The sequence below is a fragment of the Rhinoderma darwinii genome (genome assembly GCF_050947455.1).
Source record: "Rhinoderma darwinii isolate aRhiDar2 chromosome 4 unlocalized genomic scaffold, aRhiDar2.hap1 SUPER_4_unloc_12, whole genome shotgun sequence".
Taxonomy (NCBI): Eukaryota; Metazoa; Chordata; class Amphibia; order Anura; family Rhinodermatidae; genus Rhinoderma; species Rhinoderma darwinii.
The window spans coordinates 368,451-388,167 of NW_027461756.1; the positions used below are offsets into that span (position 1 = coordinate 368,451).

At 46.9% G+C, this 19,717-nt stretch overlaps 1 protein-coding gene across 3 annotated transcripts in view; it reads left to right on the forward strand.

The window, feature by feature from the left end:
• Positions 1–19,717, forward strand: part of LOC142684057 (adhesion G-protein coupled receptor F1-like) — a 95,654-nt gene that overhangs the window by 27,254 nt on the left and 48,683 nt on the right. For all 3 annotated transcript variants that reach the window (XM_075847447.1, XM_075847446.1, XM_075847448.1), the window contains 4 exons: positions 2,552–2,613; positions 9,143–9,313; positions 16,391–17,743; positions 19,620–19,661. In XM_075847447.1, the coding sequence (XP_075703562.1) occupies positions 2,552–2,613; positions 9,143–9,313; positions 16,391–17,743; positions 19,620–19,661 (1,628 nt within the window). The remainder of the gene's footprint in view (positions 1–2,551; positions 2,614–9,142; positions 9,314–16,390; positions 17,744–19,619; positions 19,662–19,717) is intronic.

Consider the following 19,717-nt stretch of genomic DNA (forward strand, 5'->3'; position numbering starts at 1 on the left):
ATGATACTTTTATGTTGGGCTAAATCCTTGTCAGTTCTATTATGTGTATTGTAAGGGAATTAGGTAGCGGGACAGTCGTCTCCTGGGGTAGACGGGCACTCGGTATCAAACACGCCAGTAAATTTCAGTCCGCACAGCAGAGATGTGGTTCTACCGGCCTCAGCCAGTTTTATTTACAGGTTGTACATGAAATAAAAATAAAACAAATAAAAGAAAACGCTATGCCTGTCCGGCACTAACTATACAGTAGGTATCCTAACTAACACAGTGCAGGCCTAATGCCAGGCACCATAAACCATGCAGACCAGATAACCTGTTATGAACGCAGTCGGTTTTGCTCTCACAAGCTCCTCCCCCCAGGCTGAGAGAGAGTGTGACTGAACTGCAGCCTTTTTAAAGGGCTATCACACCTGACCCCTGATTAATAGCTAGACAGCCCAAGACCAGGACTGTGTAGATGGAGTGAGGACCCTCCCGTCTCTCCCCACTCCAACAACCAGGCCCTTTTCCAGGTTTTAGACAAAACCTATTGCAGAGGGAGAACCACATTCTCTGCTGAATTTATTCCCTGGTTGTTTTCAGATAGTAGAAGACAGAAATCTTGGGGAAATATAGACCCCCATCCACTACCTGTCCACATGGTCTGTCACAATATATAGATGCGAATATAAAAAATATAAAAAACATCATATTGTGGATGTAAAAAGTCTATACAGTTTTACACTCTCTCCTAATGTGCACCTTTCATCAATAAGATGTTGTAGATCAGTGATCCCCAACCACCGGGCCGCCGACCGATACTGGGCCGTGGATCACAAGATACCGGGCCGTGGTATCCGGTATCCACCCTGGTGGCCGCAGGGAATTCCGGTCGAAAAACCGCACCAAACTGTGGTGCAGTTTTTCTCCCGGAATGTTCACTGCGGAAAATTGCAGCATTTACCCCCCCCCCCTGATAGCAGGCCGACCTCCTGTCATGACGTTTTATCCCAGGAGCCCGCTAGCCTGTGATTGGCCTGTGATTGGCTGCAGTGGTCACATGGGATGAAACGTCATCCCAGGAGGCCGGCCTGGAGGAAGATTCACAGACTTCTGGGTAAATGTAGGATTTTAATTTTTTTCTGAGTTGCATTTTTTGCGGATTTGTCGTGGGTTTTACCTCCCCATTGAATTCAATGGGGAAAACCCGCAACAAATAATCAGCGCTTAAGTAAATACAATTGACATGCTGCGGAATAAAACTCTGCACCTCGGGTCAATTACTGAGCTTTTTTCCCGCTCACTATTTACGCAGCGTGTGGATGAGCCAATCTGTGGAAAAATGGTCTTGCATGAAAGTGGTCCTTGGTGCAAAAAAAGTTAGGGACCGCAGTTGTAGATGACTTGTTAGCTCCTTGAGGAGCAGGGTTGTAACTAGCAGGAACTACTATATGGCCCAGCAGCCATGGAGGCCGCCTCTACTCAGATCCTCGTGGATGATAGATCACTAGTAGACCGAGGAAAGGAGGAGAAGACACAGGAGAGCCTTTCAGGTCTTTAACTGACACCGCTGACGGTGTTTGTGGTGGCGTGGGCTCTAGTCCTCATTATGCTCTGGGGCCATAGCGTTACTAGTTGTACCCTTGGTTATTACAGTAGGAAGCGACCAAGAAGCTCGTCTATGTCAGGGTGCCCAAACACACGTCGGCTGCTATAGTAGGACGCATCGCAGAGAAACGCGTGGGGAATGGCCGCAGTTTTGTAATGTGTCTTTTGTCCCCATGGCTTGTACAGGTGAAGCCCATGGTTTCAATTTGTTGAGCTACAAACGAATTACCGAACCACTAGTCACGCCCTGTGTGTCCTCCTTGGTTTGGCTGGGTGTACAGTTCTCCATGCCTGCCGGTGGTCACATTAATTTGTTCTGCTACAGAAGAGTACTGAGCCACCTCTAAGTGATGCCCAGGGTTGTAGTGGCCTCCAGAGGGGTCAATTAAAGCTTCTGGGCCCCAATAAAAAACCTGTAATGGGGCCTCTTACCCGCCATGCCACCCATCATGTACTATCGATACCACTGGTGTCTTCTTATGTGGCACCAGGGCTTCACTCCACACCAGGGCTTCACTCCACACCAGGGCTTCACTCCACACCAGGGCTTCACTCCACACCAGGGCTTCACTCCACACCAGGGCTTCACGCCACACCAGGGCTTCACTCCACACCAGGGCTTCACTCCACACCAGGGCTTCACTCCACACCCTATAGCTATGCCCCTGGTGCCCTCCATGGTTTGGTTGGGTCTATGGTGTCCTCGGTTTCTGGCTGGTCAGTTGCTGTATGACGTTTTCCAATATTCAGAAATTCCATAATATATTTATCCCCTAACCTGATACCAACGGTGCGAGTTATTATCATGCAATGTTCAATAAAAGCTCCGTCAACTGCTAAACGCAGAGGGTGGGGGTTTACAGATCTCCTACATGTAATATCCCGACCTAAAACATAGTCCAGTGGACTTTAGAGTCTTATACATTTCCACCATCTGAGCTCTGCTTATTATATCCTGTACCAGGAGCTGGCCCCTCGTCTACCGCTGAGAACAGTCTGCAGATATCCATGGAGCAGATATCTCAGGTAGGTCCCTGGGTCATAATGTGGGGAACGGCAGAAAACATTAGAAGTCCCTTATAACAGTCCTCAGAAACACGTGTAACAGAAATCTATCAATCCAACCGCCCTGATACCGAAGATTTCTAGTTATTGGTGAAGTTATAAAATAATCAGAAGTGTAAGAAGACGCAGTTCCGTGTCATCAGTGTTTGCTTCGTGGCTGCGTGATTTTCGCGCATATGCCATGCTTATGACACGCGGTTTTGAGGTTTAGAAAAAGAAATGAAGGAGTTGGTTTTATTTTTTCCTTTATTTCTTGATCTACTGTAGCACAAATCCCACGGATGTGCGTCCGTGTGCTGTGGCGTGATTTTCACGCACCCATGGACTTCAATGGGTGAGTGATGCGCAAAAAACGGCCAAGTATAGGACATGTCGTGAATTTCACGCAGCGGACACACGCTGCGTGAAAATCACGAAATGTCTGAATGTCCCCATTGCCTTACTTAGGTCCGTGCGAGGCGCGTGATTTTCAAGTGTGTATCACGGACATCAAACACGTTTGTGTAAATAAGGCCTAACAAGACCTCAAAACTTACCCCTCCCCCACCTCTTATATCGCCTCGTTATAGATTTTAAGATTGTAAGCTCCTATGGTCAAGACTCTTTCCCCTCCTCCACCTCTTATATCTCCACTAATTACTTATAGATTGTAAGCTCCTATGGTCAGGACTCTTACTCCTCCCCCACCTCTTGTATCTGCTCTTATAGATTGTAAGCTCCTATGGTCAAGACTCTTACCCCTCCTCCACCTCTTATATCTCTACTAATTACTTATAGATTGTAAGCTCCTATGATCAGGACACGTACCCCTCCCCCACCTCTTGTATCTGCTCTTATAGATTGTAAGTTCCTATGGTAAGGACTCTTATCCCTCCCCCACCTCTTGTATCTCCTCTTATTTCTTATAGATTGTAAGCTCCTATGGTCAGGACTCTTACTCCTCCCCCACCTCTTGTATCTCCTCTTATAGATTGTAAGCTCCTATGGTCAGGACTCTTACCCCTCCCCCACCTCTTGTATCTGCTCTTATAGATTGCAAGTTCCTATGCTCAGGACTCTTACCCCTCCCGCACCTCTTGTATCTCCTCTTATTTCTTATAGATTGTAAGCTCCTATGGTCAGGACTCTTACTCCTCCCCCACCTCTTGTATCTCCTCTTATAGATTGTAAGCTCCTATGGTCAGGACTCTTACCCCTCCCCCACCTCTTGTATCTGCTCTTATAGATTGTAAGTTCCTATGGTCAGGACTCTTACCCCTCCCCCACCTCTTGTATCTCCTCTTATAGATTGTAAGCTCCTATGGTCAGGACTCTTACTCCTCCCCCACCTCTTGTATCTCCTCTTATAGATTGTAAGCTCCTATGGTCAGGACTCTTACTCCTCCCCCACCTCTTGTATCTCCTCTTATAGATTGTAAGCTCCTATGGTCAGGACTCTTACTCCTCCCCACCTCTTGTATCGCCTCTTATAGATTGTAAGCTCCTATGGTCAGGACACTTACTCCTCCCCCACCTCTTGTATCTCCTCTTATAGATTGTAAGCTCCTATGGTCAGGACTCTTACTCCTCCCCACCTCTTGTATCTCCTCTTATTGATTGTAAGCTCCTATGGTCAGGACTCTTACTCCTCCCCCACCTCTTGTATCTCCTCTTATAGATTGTAAGTTCCTATGGTCAGGACACTTACCCCTCCCCCCCTCTTGTATCTCCTCTTATTTCTTATAGATTGTAAGCTCCTATGATCAGGACTCTTACTCCTCCCCACCTCTTGTATCTCCTCTTATAGACTGTAAGCTTCTATGGTCAGGTCTCTTACTCCTCCCCCCACCTCTTGTATCTCCTCTTATAGATTGTAAGCTCCTATGGTCAGGACCCTTACTCCTCCCCCACCTCTTGTATCTCCTCTTATAGACTGTAAGCTTCTATGGTCAGGACTCTTACTCCTCCACCTCTTGTATCTCCTCTTATAGATTGTAAGCTCCTATGGTCAGGACTCTTACTCCTCCCCCACCTCTTGTATCTGCTCTTATAGATTGTAAGCTCCTATGGTCAGGACACTTACCCCTCCCCCACCTCTTGTATCTCCATGTATTACTTATAGATTGTAAGCTCCTATGGTCAGGACTCTTACCCCTCCCCCACCTCTTGTATCTCCTCTAAATATATTGTAAGCTCCTATGGTCAGGACTCTTACCCCTCCCCCACCTCCTTGTATCTCCTCTTATAGATTGTAAGCTCCTATGGTCAGGACACTTACTCCTCCCCCACCTCTTGTATCTCCTCTTATAGATTGTAAGCTCCTATGGTCAGGACTCTTACCCCTCCCCAACCTCTTGTATCTCCTCTTATAGATTGTAAGCTCCTATGGTCAGGACTCTTACTCCTCCCCCACCTCTTGTATCTCCTCTTATTGATTGTAAGCTCCTATGGTCAGGACTCTTACCCCTCCCCAACCTCTTGTATCTCCTCTTATAGATTGTAAGCTCCTATGGTCAGGACTCTTACTCCTCCCCACCTCTTGTATCTCCTCTTATAGACTGTAAGCTTCTATGGTCAGGTCTCTTACTCCTCCCCCCACCTCTTGTATCTCCTCTTATAGATTGTAAGCTCCTATGGTCAGGACCCTTACTCCTCCCCCACCTCTTGTATCTCCTCTTATAGACTGTAAGCTTCTATGGTCAGGACTCTTACTCCTCCACCTCTTGTATCTCCTCTTATAGATTGTAAGCTCCTATGGTCAGGACTCTTACTCCTCCCCCAGCTCTTGTATCTCCTCTTATAGATTGTATGCTCCTATGGTCAGGACTCTTACTCCTCCCCCACCTCTTGTATCTCCTCTTATAGATTGTAAGCTCCTATGGTCAGGACTCTTACTCCTCCCCACCTCTTGTATCTACTCTTATAGATTGTAAGCTTCTATGGTCAGGACACTTACTCCTCCCCCACCTCTTGTATCTCCTCTTATAGATTGTAAGCTCCTATGGTCAGGACTCTTACTCCTCCCCACCTCTTGTATCTCCTCTTATTGATTGTAAGCTCCTATGGTCAGGACTCTTACTCCTCCCCCACCTCTTGTATCTGCTCTTATAGATTGTAAGCTCCTATGGTCAGGACACTTACCCCTCCCCCACCTCTTGTATCTCCATGTATTACTTATAGATTGTAAGCTCCTATGGTCAGGACTCTTACCCCTCCCCCACCTCTTGTATCTCCTCTAAATATATTGTAAGCTCCTATGGTCAGGACTCTTACCCCTCCCCCACCTCCTTGTATCTCCTCTTATAGATTGTAAGCTCCTATGGTCAGGACTCTTACTCCTCCCCACCTCTTGTATCTCCTCTTATAGATTGTAAGCTCCTATGGTCAGGACTCTTACTCCTCCCCCACCTCTTGTATCTCCTCTTATAGATTGTAAGCTCCTATGGTCAGGTCTCTTACTCCTCCCCCACCTCTTGTATCTCCTCTTATAGATTGTAAGCTCCTATGGTCAGGACTCTTACTCCTCCCCACCTCTTGTATCTCCTCTTATAGATTGTAAGCTCCTATGGTCAGGACTCTTACTCCTCCCCACCTCTTGTATCTCCTCTTATTGATTGTAAGCTCCTATGGTCAGGACTCTTACTCCTCCCCACCTCTTGTATCTCCTCTTATTGATTGTAAGCTCCTATGGTCAGGACTCTTACTCCTCCCCACCTTTTGTATCTCCTCTTATAGATTGTAAGCTCCTATGGTCAGGACACTTACTCCTCCCCCACCTCTTGTATCTCCTCTTATAGATTGTAAGCTCCTATGGTCAGGACTTTTACCCCTCCCCAACCTCTTGTATCTCCTCTTATAGATTGTAAGCTCCTATGGTCAGGACTCTTACTCCTCCCCCACCTCTTGTATCTCCTCTTATTGATTGTAAGCTCCTATGGTCAGGACTCTTACTCCTCCCCACCTCTTGTATCTCCTCTTATTGATTGTAAGCTCCTATGGTCAGGACTCTTACTCCTCCCCACCTTTTGTATCTCCTCTTATAGATTGTAAGCTCCTATGGTCAGGACACTTACTCCTCCCCCACCTCTTGTATCTCCTCTTATAGATTGTAAGCTCCTATGGTCAGGACTCTTACCCCTCCCCAACCTCTTGTATCTCCTCTTATAGATTGTAAGCTCCTATGGTCAGGACTCTTACTCCTCCCCCACCTCTTGTATCTCCTCTTATAGATTGTAAGCTCCTATGGTCAGGACTCTTACTCCTCCCCACCTCTTGTATCTCCTCTTATAGATTGTAAGCTCCTATGGTCAGGACACTTACTCCTCCCCCACCTCTTGTATCTCCTCTTATAGATTGTAAGCTCCTATGGTCAGGACTCTTACTCCTCCCCCACCTCTTGTATCTCCTCTTATAGATTGTAAGCTCCTATGGTCAGGACTCTTACTCCTCCCCACCTTTTGTATCTCCTCTTATAGATTGTAAGCTCCTATGGTCAGGACTCTTACTCCTCCCCACCTCTTGTATCTCCTCTTATTGATTGTAAGCTCCTATGGTCAGGACTCTTACTCGTCCCCACCTCTTGTATCACCTCTTATTGATTGTAAGCTCCTATGGTCAGGACTCTTACTCCTCCCCCACCTCTTCTATCTCCTCTTATAGATTGTAAGCTCCTATGGTCAGGACTCTTACTCCTCCCCACCTTTTGTATCTCCTCTTATAGATTGTAAGCTCCTATGGTCAGGACTATTACTTCTCCTCCACCTCTTGTATCTCCTCTTATAGATTGTAAGCTCCTATGGTCAGGACACTTACTCCTCCCCCACCTTTTGTATCTCCTCTTATAGATTGTAAGCTCCTATGGTCAGGACTCTTACTCCTCCCCACCTCTTGTATCTCCTCTTATTGATTGTAAGCTCCTATGGTCAGGACTCTTACTCCTCCCCACCTCTTGTATCTCCTCTTATTGATTGTAAGCTCCTATGGTCAGGACTCTTACTCCTCCCCACCTTTTGTATCTCCTCTTATAGATTGTAAGCTCCTATGGTCAGGACACTTACTCCTCCCCCACCTCTTGTATCTCCTCTTATAGATTGTAAGCTCCTATGGTCAGGACTCTTACCCCTCCCCAACCTCTTGTATCTCCTCTTATAGATTGTAAGCTCCTATGGTCAGGACTCTTACTCCTCCCCCACCTCTTGTATCTCCTCTTATTGATTGTAAGCTCCTATGGTCAGGACTCTTACTCCTCCCCACCTCTTGTATCTCCTCTTATTGATTGTAAGCTCCTATGGTCAGGACTCTTACTCCTCCCCACCTTTTGTATCTCCTCTTATAGATTGTAAGCTCCTATGGTCAGGACACTTACTCCTCCCCCACCTCTTGTATCTCCTCTTATAGATTGTAAGCTCCTATGGTCAGGACTCTTACCCCTCCCCAACCTCTTGTATCTCCTCTTATAGATTGTAAGCTCCTATGGTCAGGACTCTTACTCCTCCCCCACCTCTTGTATCTCCTCTTATAGATTGTAAGCTCCTATGGTCAGGACTCTTACTCCTCCCCACCTCTTGTATCTCCTCTTATAGATTGTAAGCTCCTATGGTCAGGACTCTTACTCCTCCCCCACCTCTTGTATCTTCTCTTATAGATTGTAAGCTCCTATGGTCAGGACTCTTACTCCTCCCCACCTTTTGTATCTCCTCTTATAGATTGTAAGCTCCTATGGTCAGGACTCTTACTCCTCCCCACCTCTTGTATCTCCTCTTATTGATTGTAAGCTCCTATGGTCAGGACTCTTACTCGTCCCCACCTCTTGTATCACCTCTTATTGATTGTAAGCTCCTATGGTCAGGACTCTTAATCCTCCCCCACCTCTTCTATCTCCTCTTATAGATTGTAAGCTCCTATGGTCAGGACTCTTACTCCTCCCCACCTTTTGTATCTCCTCTTATAGATTGTAAGCTCCTATGGTCAGGACTATTACTTCTCCCCCACCTCTTGTATCTCCTCTTATAGATTGTAAGCTCCTATGGTCAGGACTCTTAATCCTCCCCCACCTCTTCTATCTCCTCTTATAGATTGTAAGCTCCTATGGTCAGGACTCTTACTCCTCCCCACCTTTTGTATCTCCTCTTATAGATTGTAAGCTCCTATGGTCAGGACTCTTACTCCTCCCCCACCTCTTGTATCTCCTCTTATAGATTGTAAGCTCCTATGGTCAGGACACTTACTCCTCCCCCACCTCTTGTATCTCCTCTTATAGATTGTAAGCTCCTATGGTCAGGACTCTTACCCCTCCCCAACCTCTTGTATCTCCTCTTATAGATTGTAAGCTCCTATGGTCAGTGTCTTGTTTCGGGGCTGGTGATGGACGCTGGGCACTGTAGTTGGCACTTTTGTTAGGATATTAGAGGGTCTTTACATACGACGTCCTAGGTTTGGCATTTGTGCTGTGTATTATTGCAGTGTTATTATGGACATCATTTATATATAATAGTCATATTTTGGTTTCCAGTCTCTCCTGAGCTCTGCAGGGGGCAGCGTCTTGCAGTCACTCTGGAGTTTCATCACAGTCGCCTCAGCCGGGTTTCAGCAGAATGATCTGCCATTAGTCCTGTCCGTTCTAGGAAACATCACAAGAAACGTTCAGCTTAGAAATCTGTGTCTGGACGTGGACACGGTAAAAGTGAGTGGAGCGCAGCGAGTTATTAACAGACGGTTCTCCATCCTGGTCTTCAAACTGCATACTCTCTAGTTTCTAAAATACTCTGTGCTGCTGCTGCTTCTTCTATGTAACCCTCAGTCTGTCACGTCCCACAATATTAGCACCCTATTCTCCCTTAAATACTCTGCGCTGCTGCTGCTTCTTCTATGTAACCCTCAGTCTGTAACCTCCCCCAATATCAGCACACTATACCCCCTTAAATACTCTGTGCTGCTGCTTCTCCTATGTAACCCTCAGTCTGTCAGCTCCCACAATATCAGCACACTATCCCCCCTTAAATACTCTGTGCTGCTGCTTCTTCAATGTAACCCTCAGTCTGTCACTTCCCACAATATCAGCACCTTATTCCCCCTTAAATACTCTGTGCTGCTGCTGCTTCGTCTATGTAACCCTCAGTTTGTCACCTCCCACAATATATCAAAACATAAATCTCCTTAAATTCTCTGTGCTGCTGGCCCCCTGCTCCTTATACTTTTACTACATTTAGCCACTCCGCAGCCGGAAATAGCTGATAACTGAGTATAATAAATATCATTGGACTTCACTGTGACCATCACGTCTCTATTCTCCACATCACAGCACTGCTGATGTCTAATGCTGCTCTGTCCTAAATCACATCATACAAGACCATAAACCTCCACATCTACAGCCCGAAAACAGCAAAAGAACAGAAAACACACAAAGAAAAATGAAAATATTGCCATTCAGGCTCTAAATTAAACACAGATAATGCAAAATAAAGCACAAAATAAGCCAATATAAATAAACCAACAAAACCCACCACCGAAAAAAAAAATTCGAATGGTCCCACAGCTCTATCCCATTCCATAATATAAAGCGAAAAGTCCAATATCCGTCACCAAGCACCCAAACCAACTTATCACAACACGTACAATTACAATGACCACACCCAAATCCCAAGTTCAGCGCCTGTAATAGATGAAACAAAATAAAAATGTAAGTGGCAGAGATCAGCCCACCACTGGGAGGGTGCAAACAAGGTCAGGGTACCCTAAAAGAGAATCCCCTCCACAGGAGAGAAGCCCTACTTGTACCCAACCCCTCGTAATGTAGAGAACGCACCACAATCCCAAGTATCTCCTCAACCACCACATCCAGAGGAGAGAGGCTTTACTTGTACCCAACATCTCGTACTCTAGAGAATGCACCAGGTCCCCGAGTATCTCCCCAACCATCACATCAAGCGGAGAGAGGCTTTACTTGTACCCAACCTCTCGTACTCTAGAGAACGCACCAGGTCCCCGAGTATCCCCCCAACCACCACATCCAGAGGAGGCTTTACTTGTACCCAACCTCTCGTACTCTAGAGAATGCACCAGGTCCCCGAGTATCTCCCCAACCACCACATCCAGAGGAGGCTTTACTTGTACCCAACCTCTCGTACTCTAGAGAACGCACCTGATCCTCGAGTATCTCCCCAACCACCACATCCAGAGGAGGCTTTACTTGTACCCAACCTCTCCTACTCTAGAGAACACGCCTGGTCCCCGAGTATCTCCCCAACCACCACATCCAGAGGAGAGAGGCTTTACTTGTACCCAGGGCCGCCATCAGCAATTTCTGGGCCCCATACAGCCATGATGTCTGGGCCCCCCCCTCCATTACCGGGGGTGGGCAACAGAATGTGTGGCGCTCACGTTTGTACGTTATTCGCATTAAATGATTTTGGTGCTGATGTCAATTACAGTGAAGGAAACCATGGAGTCGGCAGTGACCGGTTCATGCTCCGGATTTTGATCTATTTAGCTAAAACGTATCCGACTGTATGGCAAACAGTGGGAAACGTCGCCTGGGAAATGGCCCTTGGGAAACTACTGAAGTCACTGTTCATGAACAGGGCTGGAGCCTTCTACCAGCGTTCTGCCCAGGGACTATGGCGCTGCTCCTGATGTCCATATACATAAAGTGACGTCAGAAGCTGCACAAAGCCTGAGTACACGGCCGGAGCGTCGGCAACATTCTGGCCAGGGATTCCGGCCCTGGAGAATCCCCTGATGTCACTTTACATATATGGACAGTGATGTCAGGAGCTCCCAGGGACAAAGTCCACGGGTAGAGCACTTGTGATGCTGCCTGGGGACTCCGGAATAACAAAGTCTACTACGCCATTTGATCCTTCAAAAAGAAGGTAAACCGACGTCCACCAGCCCGACGGAGGCTAAAAGGACATAATGGAGCCCTGTGAATTATCGTCTACGTTGTTTATACTGTAAGGTAGGAGATTTCCTGACTACACGATAAACTTAGGGCAACAATACGATGTGAAGGGGCCTTAAAGAGGCTCTGTCACCAGATTTTCAAACCCCTATCTCTTATTGTAGCAGATAGGCGCTGCAATGTAGAGAACAGTAACGTTTTTGTTTTTTTTTCAAAAACGAGCATTTTTGGCCAAGTTATGACCATTTTTATATTTATGCAAATGAGCCTTTCTTAAGTACAACTGGGCGTGTTTAAAGTTATGTCCGAGTGGGCGTGTATTGTGTATGTACATCGGGGCGTTTTTCCTTCTTTTACTAGCTGGGCGTTGTGAATGGAAGTGTATGATGCTGACGAATCAGCATCATCCACTTCTCTTCGTTACCACCCAGCTTCTGGCAGTGCACAGACACACAGCGTGTCCTCGCTCGTCCGACGCGATGAAGTTCCTGTGGGAGGAAGTGAGTGACGTCACAGCGTGATCTCGCGAGGACACGCTGTGCGTCTGTGCACTGCCAGAAGCTGGGTGGTAACGAAGAGAAGTGGATGAGCAAACACGAGTTTGCTTAAAAAACTTCTGAAAATCAGGAGCTGTTTTCCCTTGAATATCTCTGTATTTTCAGACTGATTTTGATAATTGTGTGAACATACCCTAAGGCCTTATTCACACGACAGTGTCCCGCCGTTTTTCCCGGCCGGTTTGCATTAGTTTTGCATCCGTTCCGGGCCGGGCATATCTGGACAGTGACATCAGGGGCAACTCCTGAAGGGGAATCCCCATGTGACCGCTGATTCCACTTCAGGAAAAGCCCCTGTTGTCTGTGTCCATTTATGGACACTGAACGTTACTGGCTTCTCCTGGTGTGGAATCCCCGGTCACAGAGTGTTCGGGGATTCCGCTTCAGGAGTTTCCCCTGGTGTCACTGCCCAGATATGGACAGAGACATCAAGCGCTCTGTCCAGGAGCGGAATCCCCTAACACACAGGGATTCCGCTCCTTCAGGGAGCTAAAGTGGGGCTAGCACATAGCAGAGGAGGGACGAAGCTACAGCAGTAGCAGCCGCAGCAGCTGCTAGCGGCGCCATCGGCCATGGTAGGTGTCGCCGCTAGCAGCTGCTATGGCTGCTATAGCGGTAGCGATGCCTGAAGAAGCGCCAGGGCGGAAAGGAGGCTGATTCGCAGGGCCAGGGCGATTTGGGAAGGGAGCCAGCGCAGCGCCCCCTTCCACCTGCTGTACACCCCAGCCCTGCCACACAGTACCCCTGCACATAGAAGAGCAGTGACGTCGCTACAGCAGTACCCCCACAGTGTTACCTCCAGCATAGAGCGCTTCTTCTGAATGAGATACACTCCTCCTCCTTACATGCACTCTGCGCTGTGAGGAGGAGAGAGCGAGCGACGGTAGACACGGCCATCACTCGGGAAACATTCCGGTGATGGCCGTGTATTACCCGGCCCCATAGACTTCTATGGGAGCCGGGCGGCCGGGTAAACGGACGAAAATAGGGCATGTCCCATTTTTTGACGGCTGGTTTTCCCGGCCCGTCAAAAAATCGGTCGTGTGAATAGCCCTTTAGGGGTCTATTGTTCCTACTGCAGCCGGGTGCCGGCCGATTTATGAACGGCCGTCACCCGGCCGGGAAACCCTGTCGTGTGAATAAGGGCTAATAGGCATGCAGCTTATTTAACCCCTTCCCTCCTCAGCCATTTTTTGGATTTTAACTTTTGTTTTTTCCTCTCCACCTTCCAAAAGCTATAATTTTTTTTACTTGAGGGCTTGTTTTTTGCGGTGCAAGTTGTAGTTTTTCATGGCACCATTTATTGTGCCGCATAATGTACTGGGAAGCTGAAAAATAATTATTTGTGGGATGAAATGCTGCACGTGCGTGAGGTTCTGACAAACCCCATTCACATGAGTTGGGGCTTATTCAGACTAAGGTGTTAATCGTCCGTGTGAAGGACGTTTTTTTAATGGCCGTCACACGGCTGCAGGTATTTCTATGGGGCTATTCACACGGTTGTTGTTCTAACGGACCGTGTGAAGGGCCTGTATAACAATAGTACATGTCCTATTTTTGTGCGTTTTCACGGATCCCTCAATAGACTCAAGTCTATGAGGGATGTGTGAAAACGGGTCCCGCACGGCTGCAATTCGGCCACAAAAAACGGCCGTTCTTCACACACGTTGGTCTGAATATCGCCTTAGGCTTTATTCACACGAACGTGTCCGTTTTGCACGCGCAAAAAACGCTGCATTTTACCCGAGCAAAAGTTCAGTGTGGCGTCAGCATATGGTGCGTGGCTGTGTGATTTTCGCGCAGCCGGCATCATTATGACACTCTGTTTTGATGTTACAACACAGTAAAGAAGGAGGGGCTTTTATGTTTCCCTTCTCTTCTTTACCAGCTGTAGCGCGAATCACGCGCGTCACCCGGAAGTGCTTCCGTGTGCCGTGCACGATTTGCACGCACCCAATGACTTCAATGTGTGCGTGCTGCGCGAAACACGGGCAAGTATATGACATGTCGTGAGTTTTACACAGCGCAGACACGCTGCGTGAAATTCACTGACAGTCTGAACGGCCCCATTCACTAACATAAGTCCGTGCGACGCCAGTGAAAATCCCGCTAGTATCATGGACGTATAACACGTTCGTGTGAATAAGGCCTTATATTGTAATTTGTAGTGAATTTTCAGTGCGCAATCCGCACCAAAAATAGGAGGCAAGTAAGTGGCTTATTCAGATGTCCATGTTCGGTCTGTGATATACGGAGCGTGTATCGGCCATATTTCCCGGACCGACCACAGTTCAGGGAGCCGGGTTTCTAGCATCACAGTTATCTATGCTCATAGTCCCTCCCTTCCCGTGGGAATACTGTCCCCGGTCCCGTACTGAAAGCATCATTACAGTATGGGACAGTATTCCCGCGGAGAGGCAGGGACTCCCAGCAACACTGATAACTATGATGCTAGGAGTCCGGCTTCATGAATTGTGGTCAGCCTGTGAGATACAGCCGATACACGCTCCGTATGTCACGGACCGAATGCGGCCGTCTGAATAAGGCCTTAGTCTAGTTACACAGTGCGGTGAAATCCCATTTTTTTGCCACAATTTTTGCAAAAACGTGACTTGACCGCACTGTGAGAATATAGCCTAACAGCACTTTTCATGTTTTGTATCTTTTTTTTATGCAATTTTCGTAATTGCGGCACAAATCACGCGGTTTTGCCACGATTTTTATATAATCGCGGCAAAACTGCGCCATTTTTGCCGCGATTACGAAAATCGCGGCAAAAAAACGCTAGGAAAACGAAAAAATACCAAAAAACTTTTTAACCAACTTTATACAATCTACAAATGGGGTCAGGGGGATGGGAATCAGAATGGATAGGGGAACATACTCACCAGCCTGCAGGTCCGGTCGGCAGTGTAGAGGAGCTGGGGGGCGGGATCTCCACACGCAGCTTCAGCACATGCTGCATCTTCCCCTCCAGTGAAGCTACAACAGGTATGCAGGGGCTGCCGCGAGTGTTGCTAGGGGAGTGTCGCTAGGGGGGTGTCGCTAGGGGGGGTCGCTAGGGGGGTGCCGCGGTCGTTGCGAGGGGGGGCCGTGAGCGTTGCGAGTGGGGGGGCAACAGTCCGAGGGAGGGGGGGGGCGACGGCAGCCCGGCGGGCCCCTTTTCTTCATCCATGTGGCCGGGCCCCTGACGGGAGTACCAGTAATACCCCCCTGATGGCGGCCCTGCTTGTCGTACTCTAGAGAACACGCATGATCCCTGAGTATCTCCCCAACCACCACATCCAGAGGAGAGAGGCTTTACTTGTACCCAACCTCTCGTACTCTAGAGAACGCACCAGGTCATCGAGTATCTCCCCCAACCACCACATCCAGAGGGAGGATTTTCTGTCTCATCAATGCTAAACATTGTGCGTTCCCACATGCGGGTCTTACTGCTCTATGCCTTTGAATGCCCCATAAGCCCAGTCTGCATAGAACAGGCTTGCCAGGGTGGACCAGCCAACTGTAGACCTCTGTAGTGAAGGGCCACTGAAGTAGAAATTGCTCCATGCTTTCCAGCACGTTGCCACACTTCTACCAGGGACAACTTATTTCCTTAGAGATCCCATACTTCAAATTGTCCCCCACATACAGCTAACCGTGGAAGTTCTTAAAATTTAAGAGAATCCTTATTGAATTTAAAAGGGACAACCCAACCTGCAGATCCCCAGCAGGGCAATCTTTTAGTGTGAGGAGCTTCTGGAAATAGGTCAACAGAACTTACTCGACTAAGTCCTGATCTCCCACTTCCTTAGGCAGTTCACCTTTAGAACCAGGATAACGTAAGCCAGAAGATGATGATGTTGTGTTCAAATATTCTTCACTTTCCCACCTGTCTCCGATTCCTGGAAGAAAAGCCTAAACCATCCCAACAGAGGAGTCCACTCATTCCAGAAGTTTGTGACATTTATTTTAATAATGGTGTTCACTAGGAACACCACTCAGGTTTGCTGGGGTCTCTGCCCAACTCTCAGTCTGTGACCTTCCATAAGATCCGCACACTTCTCCGGAAATACTCGTAGCACGTAGGGGACCCTGCTCCTTCCACTATGTAGCTCTCAGTCTATGAACCTCCATTTGTCCCGATTCCCCTCCTTACATCATAACATTGCTCCTGTCACATGAAGACCTGTCCTCACTAACATGGTCACTAACAGGTCACTGCCCCCCACCAAACATTCATGCTTGTTCTGTCATTCACATATTCTGATTAGCTATAAGGGCTAGGAGGTCAAATGTTTTTGGGTTTTTTTCTTTCTAGAAGGTGCTTGTAATTGCCGACCAACTGATGGAAACCATCTCCTCAGAACCTTCAATAAGTATGGAAAAAAACTTAGGTCCTCAGTTACTGATGTGTCTGGAGAATCTTCTGTCAGTCATGACAACCACAGAACATTCCTTTAGTTTATTCTTTCGGCATTTCGACCTGCATTGCTCTGTATCCCCCTGTGATAGTCTGGAAGATAATGGGTTCATGAGCCTAGACTTGGGAACCACGATATCACTGTCCAGTGAAGATACTGATGATCATTCTAGATGTCTTGTGAACATGTTGTCTATGACTTACAGAGCACAGGGTGGAAGCTTCAGTAGCCAGTATGACTGTAATGGAGATCCAGTTTGTTCCTACTCCTTGGTCAGTAACATCCAGACATATGTTTTGAGGTTGAACAATATAACTCACCACGTGGCTGACATCAATATGACCTTCACGTGTTGGAACAGGACGTGCGACAAGACCGCAATATGTGTATTCTGGGATTTCAATCTCAATAAGTGGTCATCAAAAGGTTGTCATACACAAGTCATCGATGGAGCCACCAACTGCTCATGTCACCACCTGACTTCATTCTCAATTTTAATGTCAGGGTCTCATATTGTAAATACACCAGCTCTGGATTATATCACGAAGACTGGACTCACGGCCTCCATCGTGTCTCTCCTTCTTTGCATCTCAATCCAAGTAATTCTGCTGAGATCAACCCGTAACCGTATGGCCTCTCATAGGCACGTGGCTATTCTTCATTTGTCCATATTCCTCTTACTAAGCCATGCCTCATTTTTAGCATCGAGCTTCATTGAACCCAATGTTCAGGAGAAGCTTTGTGTGGCCCTCACCTTCTGCACCCATTTGTTTCTCTTGTGTTACTTTGGTTGGACCTTGGTTCAGGGAACTTTTCTCGTTCATTGCTTAGTTTTTGTTTTACACCATGTTACCATGACAGAGTTTATGGTTTTGTCAGTGGTGCTAGGATATGTGTGTCCTCTGGCTGTGGCAGTGGCAACCTTCGTGGCTTATTACCCGCATAATTACAGAAGGAACGATGAATGTTGGTTAGACAACAATTCTGGTGCCTTAATGGCCTTCACCATCCCGGCCATAGTCATCGTGTCATTGAATGTTTTGGTTCTTATTGTTGTGATCCGTAAACTCCTCCGGCCATCAATCTCAGAGGGGAAGGGCGAGGATGAAGAGGTGGTAAAGAAAGTGGCAAAGGCTGTCCTAATCTGCACTCCACAATTTGGGTTGACTTGGGCCATCGGGATTCCTCTACTCATGAATGAAAATGCTGAATGTTTGCACTACCTGTTTGATCTGCTTAACCCGTTACAGGTACGTAAATTAAGTATGACATAAAACTTGTATGACATTATGATCCCTATTATAAGAAGATTTGAAAGAAATTAAGTGCCTTACCTTGGAGATACACTATGTGGCCAAAAGTATGTGGACATCCCTCCTAATTAATGTATTCAAATTTTTTACCCACATTCATTGCATACAGGTGCATAAAATGTAAGCACACAGCCATGTAATCTCCACAGACAAACATTAGAAGTAAAATAATTTGCACTGAATAGCTCACTTTACACGTGGCACTGTCATAGGATGCCATCTTTACCACAAGTCTGTTGGTGACATTTCTCATCGGCTAGATCTGCCCTGGTCACCTGTAAGTGTTGTTATTATATGCTAGATCTGCCCTGGTCACCTGTAAGTGTTATTATTATCTGCTAGATCTGCACCAGTCATCTGTAAGCTTTACTATTATCTGCTAGATCTGCCCCGGTCACCTGTAAGTGTTATTATTATCTGCTATATCTGCCCTGGTCATCTGTAAGTGTTATTATTATCTTCTAGATCTGCCCCAGTCACCTGTAAGTGTTACTATTATCTGCTAGATCTGCCCTGGTCACCTGTAAGTGTTATTATTATCTGCTAGATCTGCCCCGGTCACCTGTGTTATTATTATCTGCTAGATCTGCCCGGTCATCTGTAAGAAGTATATATCTCTATACACCTTCCTAATTATTGAGTTCAGGTGTTTCAGCCGCACTTATTGCAAACAGATGCATAAAATCCAGCACACAGCTATGTAATCTCCATAGACAAACATTACTAGTAGTATGGGCTGTACTGAAGAGCTCAGTGACTTTACACGTGGCACTGTCATAGGATGCCACCTTTACCACAAGTCAGTTGATGAAGTTTCTGATCTGCTAGATCTGCCCCGGTCACCTTTAAGTGTTATTATCTGCTAGATCTGCCCCAGTCACCTGTAAGTGTTATTATTACCTGCTAGATCTATCCCAGTCACCTGTAAGTGTTATTATTATCTGCTAGATCCGCCCCGGTCAAATGTAAGTGTTATTGTTATCTGCTAGATCTGCCCCGGTCACCTGTAAGTGTTATTATCTGCTAGATCTACCTCAGTCACCTGTAAGTACTTTCATTAACTGCTAGATCTGCCCCGTCACCTGTAAATTTTATTATCTAATAGATCTACCCCGGTCACCTGTAAGTGTTATTATCTACTAGATCTGCCTAGATTTAGCCACGGAGTGGGGCCTCTACTGCATCTGTAGCATTAACATATTTTACTGCATAGTATCTAATGTGTGAGTCTAAGGGTGGTTATAATAGTTTGGTGTACAGGAGTCCTATAAGCTGTTCTCTTAGGATGTATGTGCGGGCACCCCTAGGTGGAAAGCCGTTAGTGGCGCCTAGCAGCTTTAGCACCACCACCTACTGGAAAGCTGCTGACTGCCAGAGTACTCCTTCAGAAACCCCACACATGCTATTAAAAGGACTACAGCACCCCTAAAATTCTTACTATACTAACCACACTTTGGTATCTTATAGGTGTCTCTATCAAATGTGTCTAAATGTGTACAAAACACACACTGGTGCATATTAGGTTTCGTTCACATCTGCGTCAGGGCTCTGTTCAATCGGAGCTTTCCGTCGACTACGCCACTGATTCCGTCAAAACGAACCCTTGCACAACGAGACAAATGGAAACCATTGGCACCGGATCCGTCACCATTGAAATCAATAGTGATGGAAACTTATAGATTCCGTTTGTGTCAGTCAGGGCTCCATTCCGACGGAAAGCCCTGACGGAACGTCGGAACGGAGCCCTAGCGCAGATGTGAACGAAGCCTAACAGCGCAGCTCTGTCTAATAATGTTTACGTTTTGTCCCGCAGGGGGTCTTTGTATTGCTCTTTGGGTGTCTTCTGGATAAAAAGGTTGGTAAACTTTCTGCTTTGTCCCACTAAATTTCCATAGTGAAACCTTCACTTAT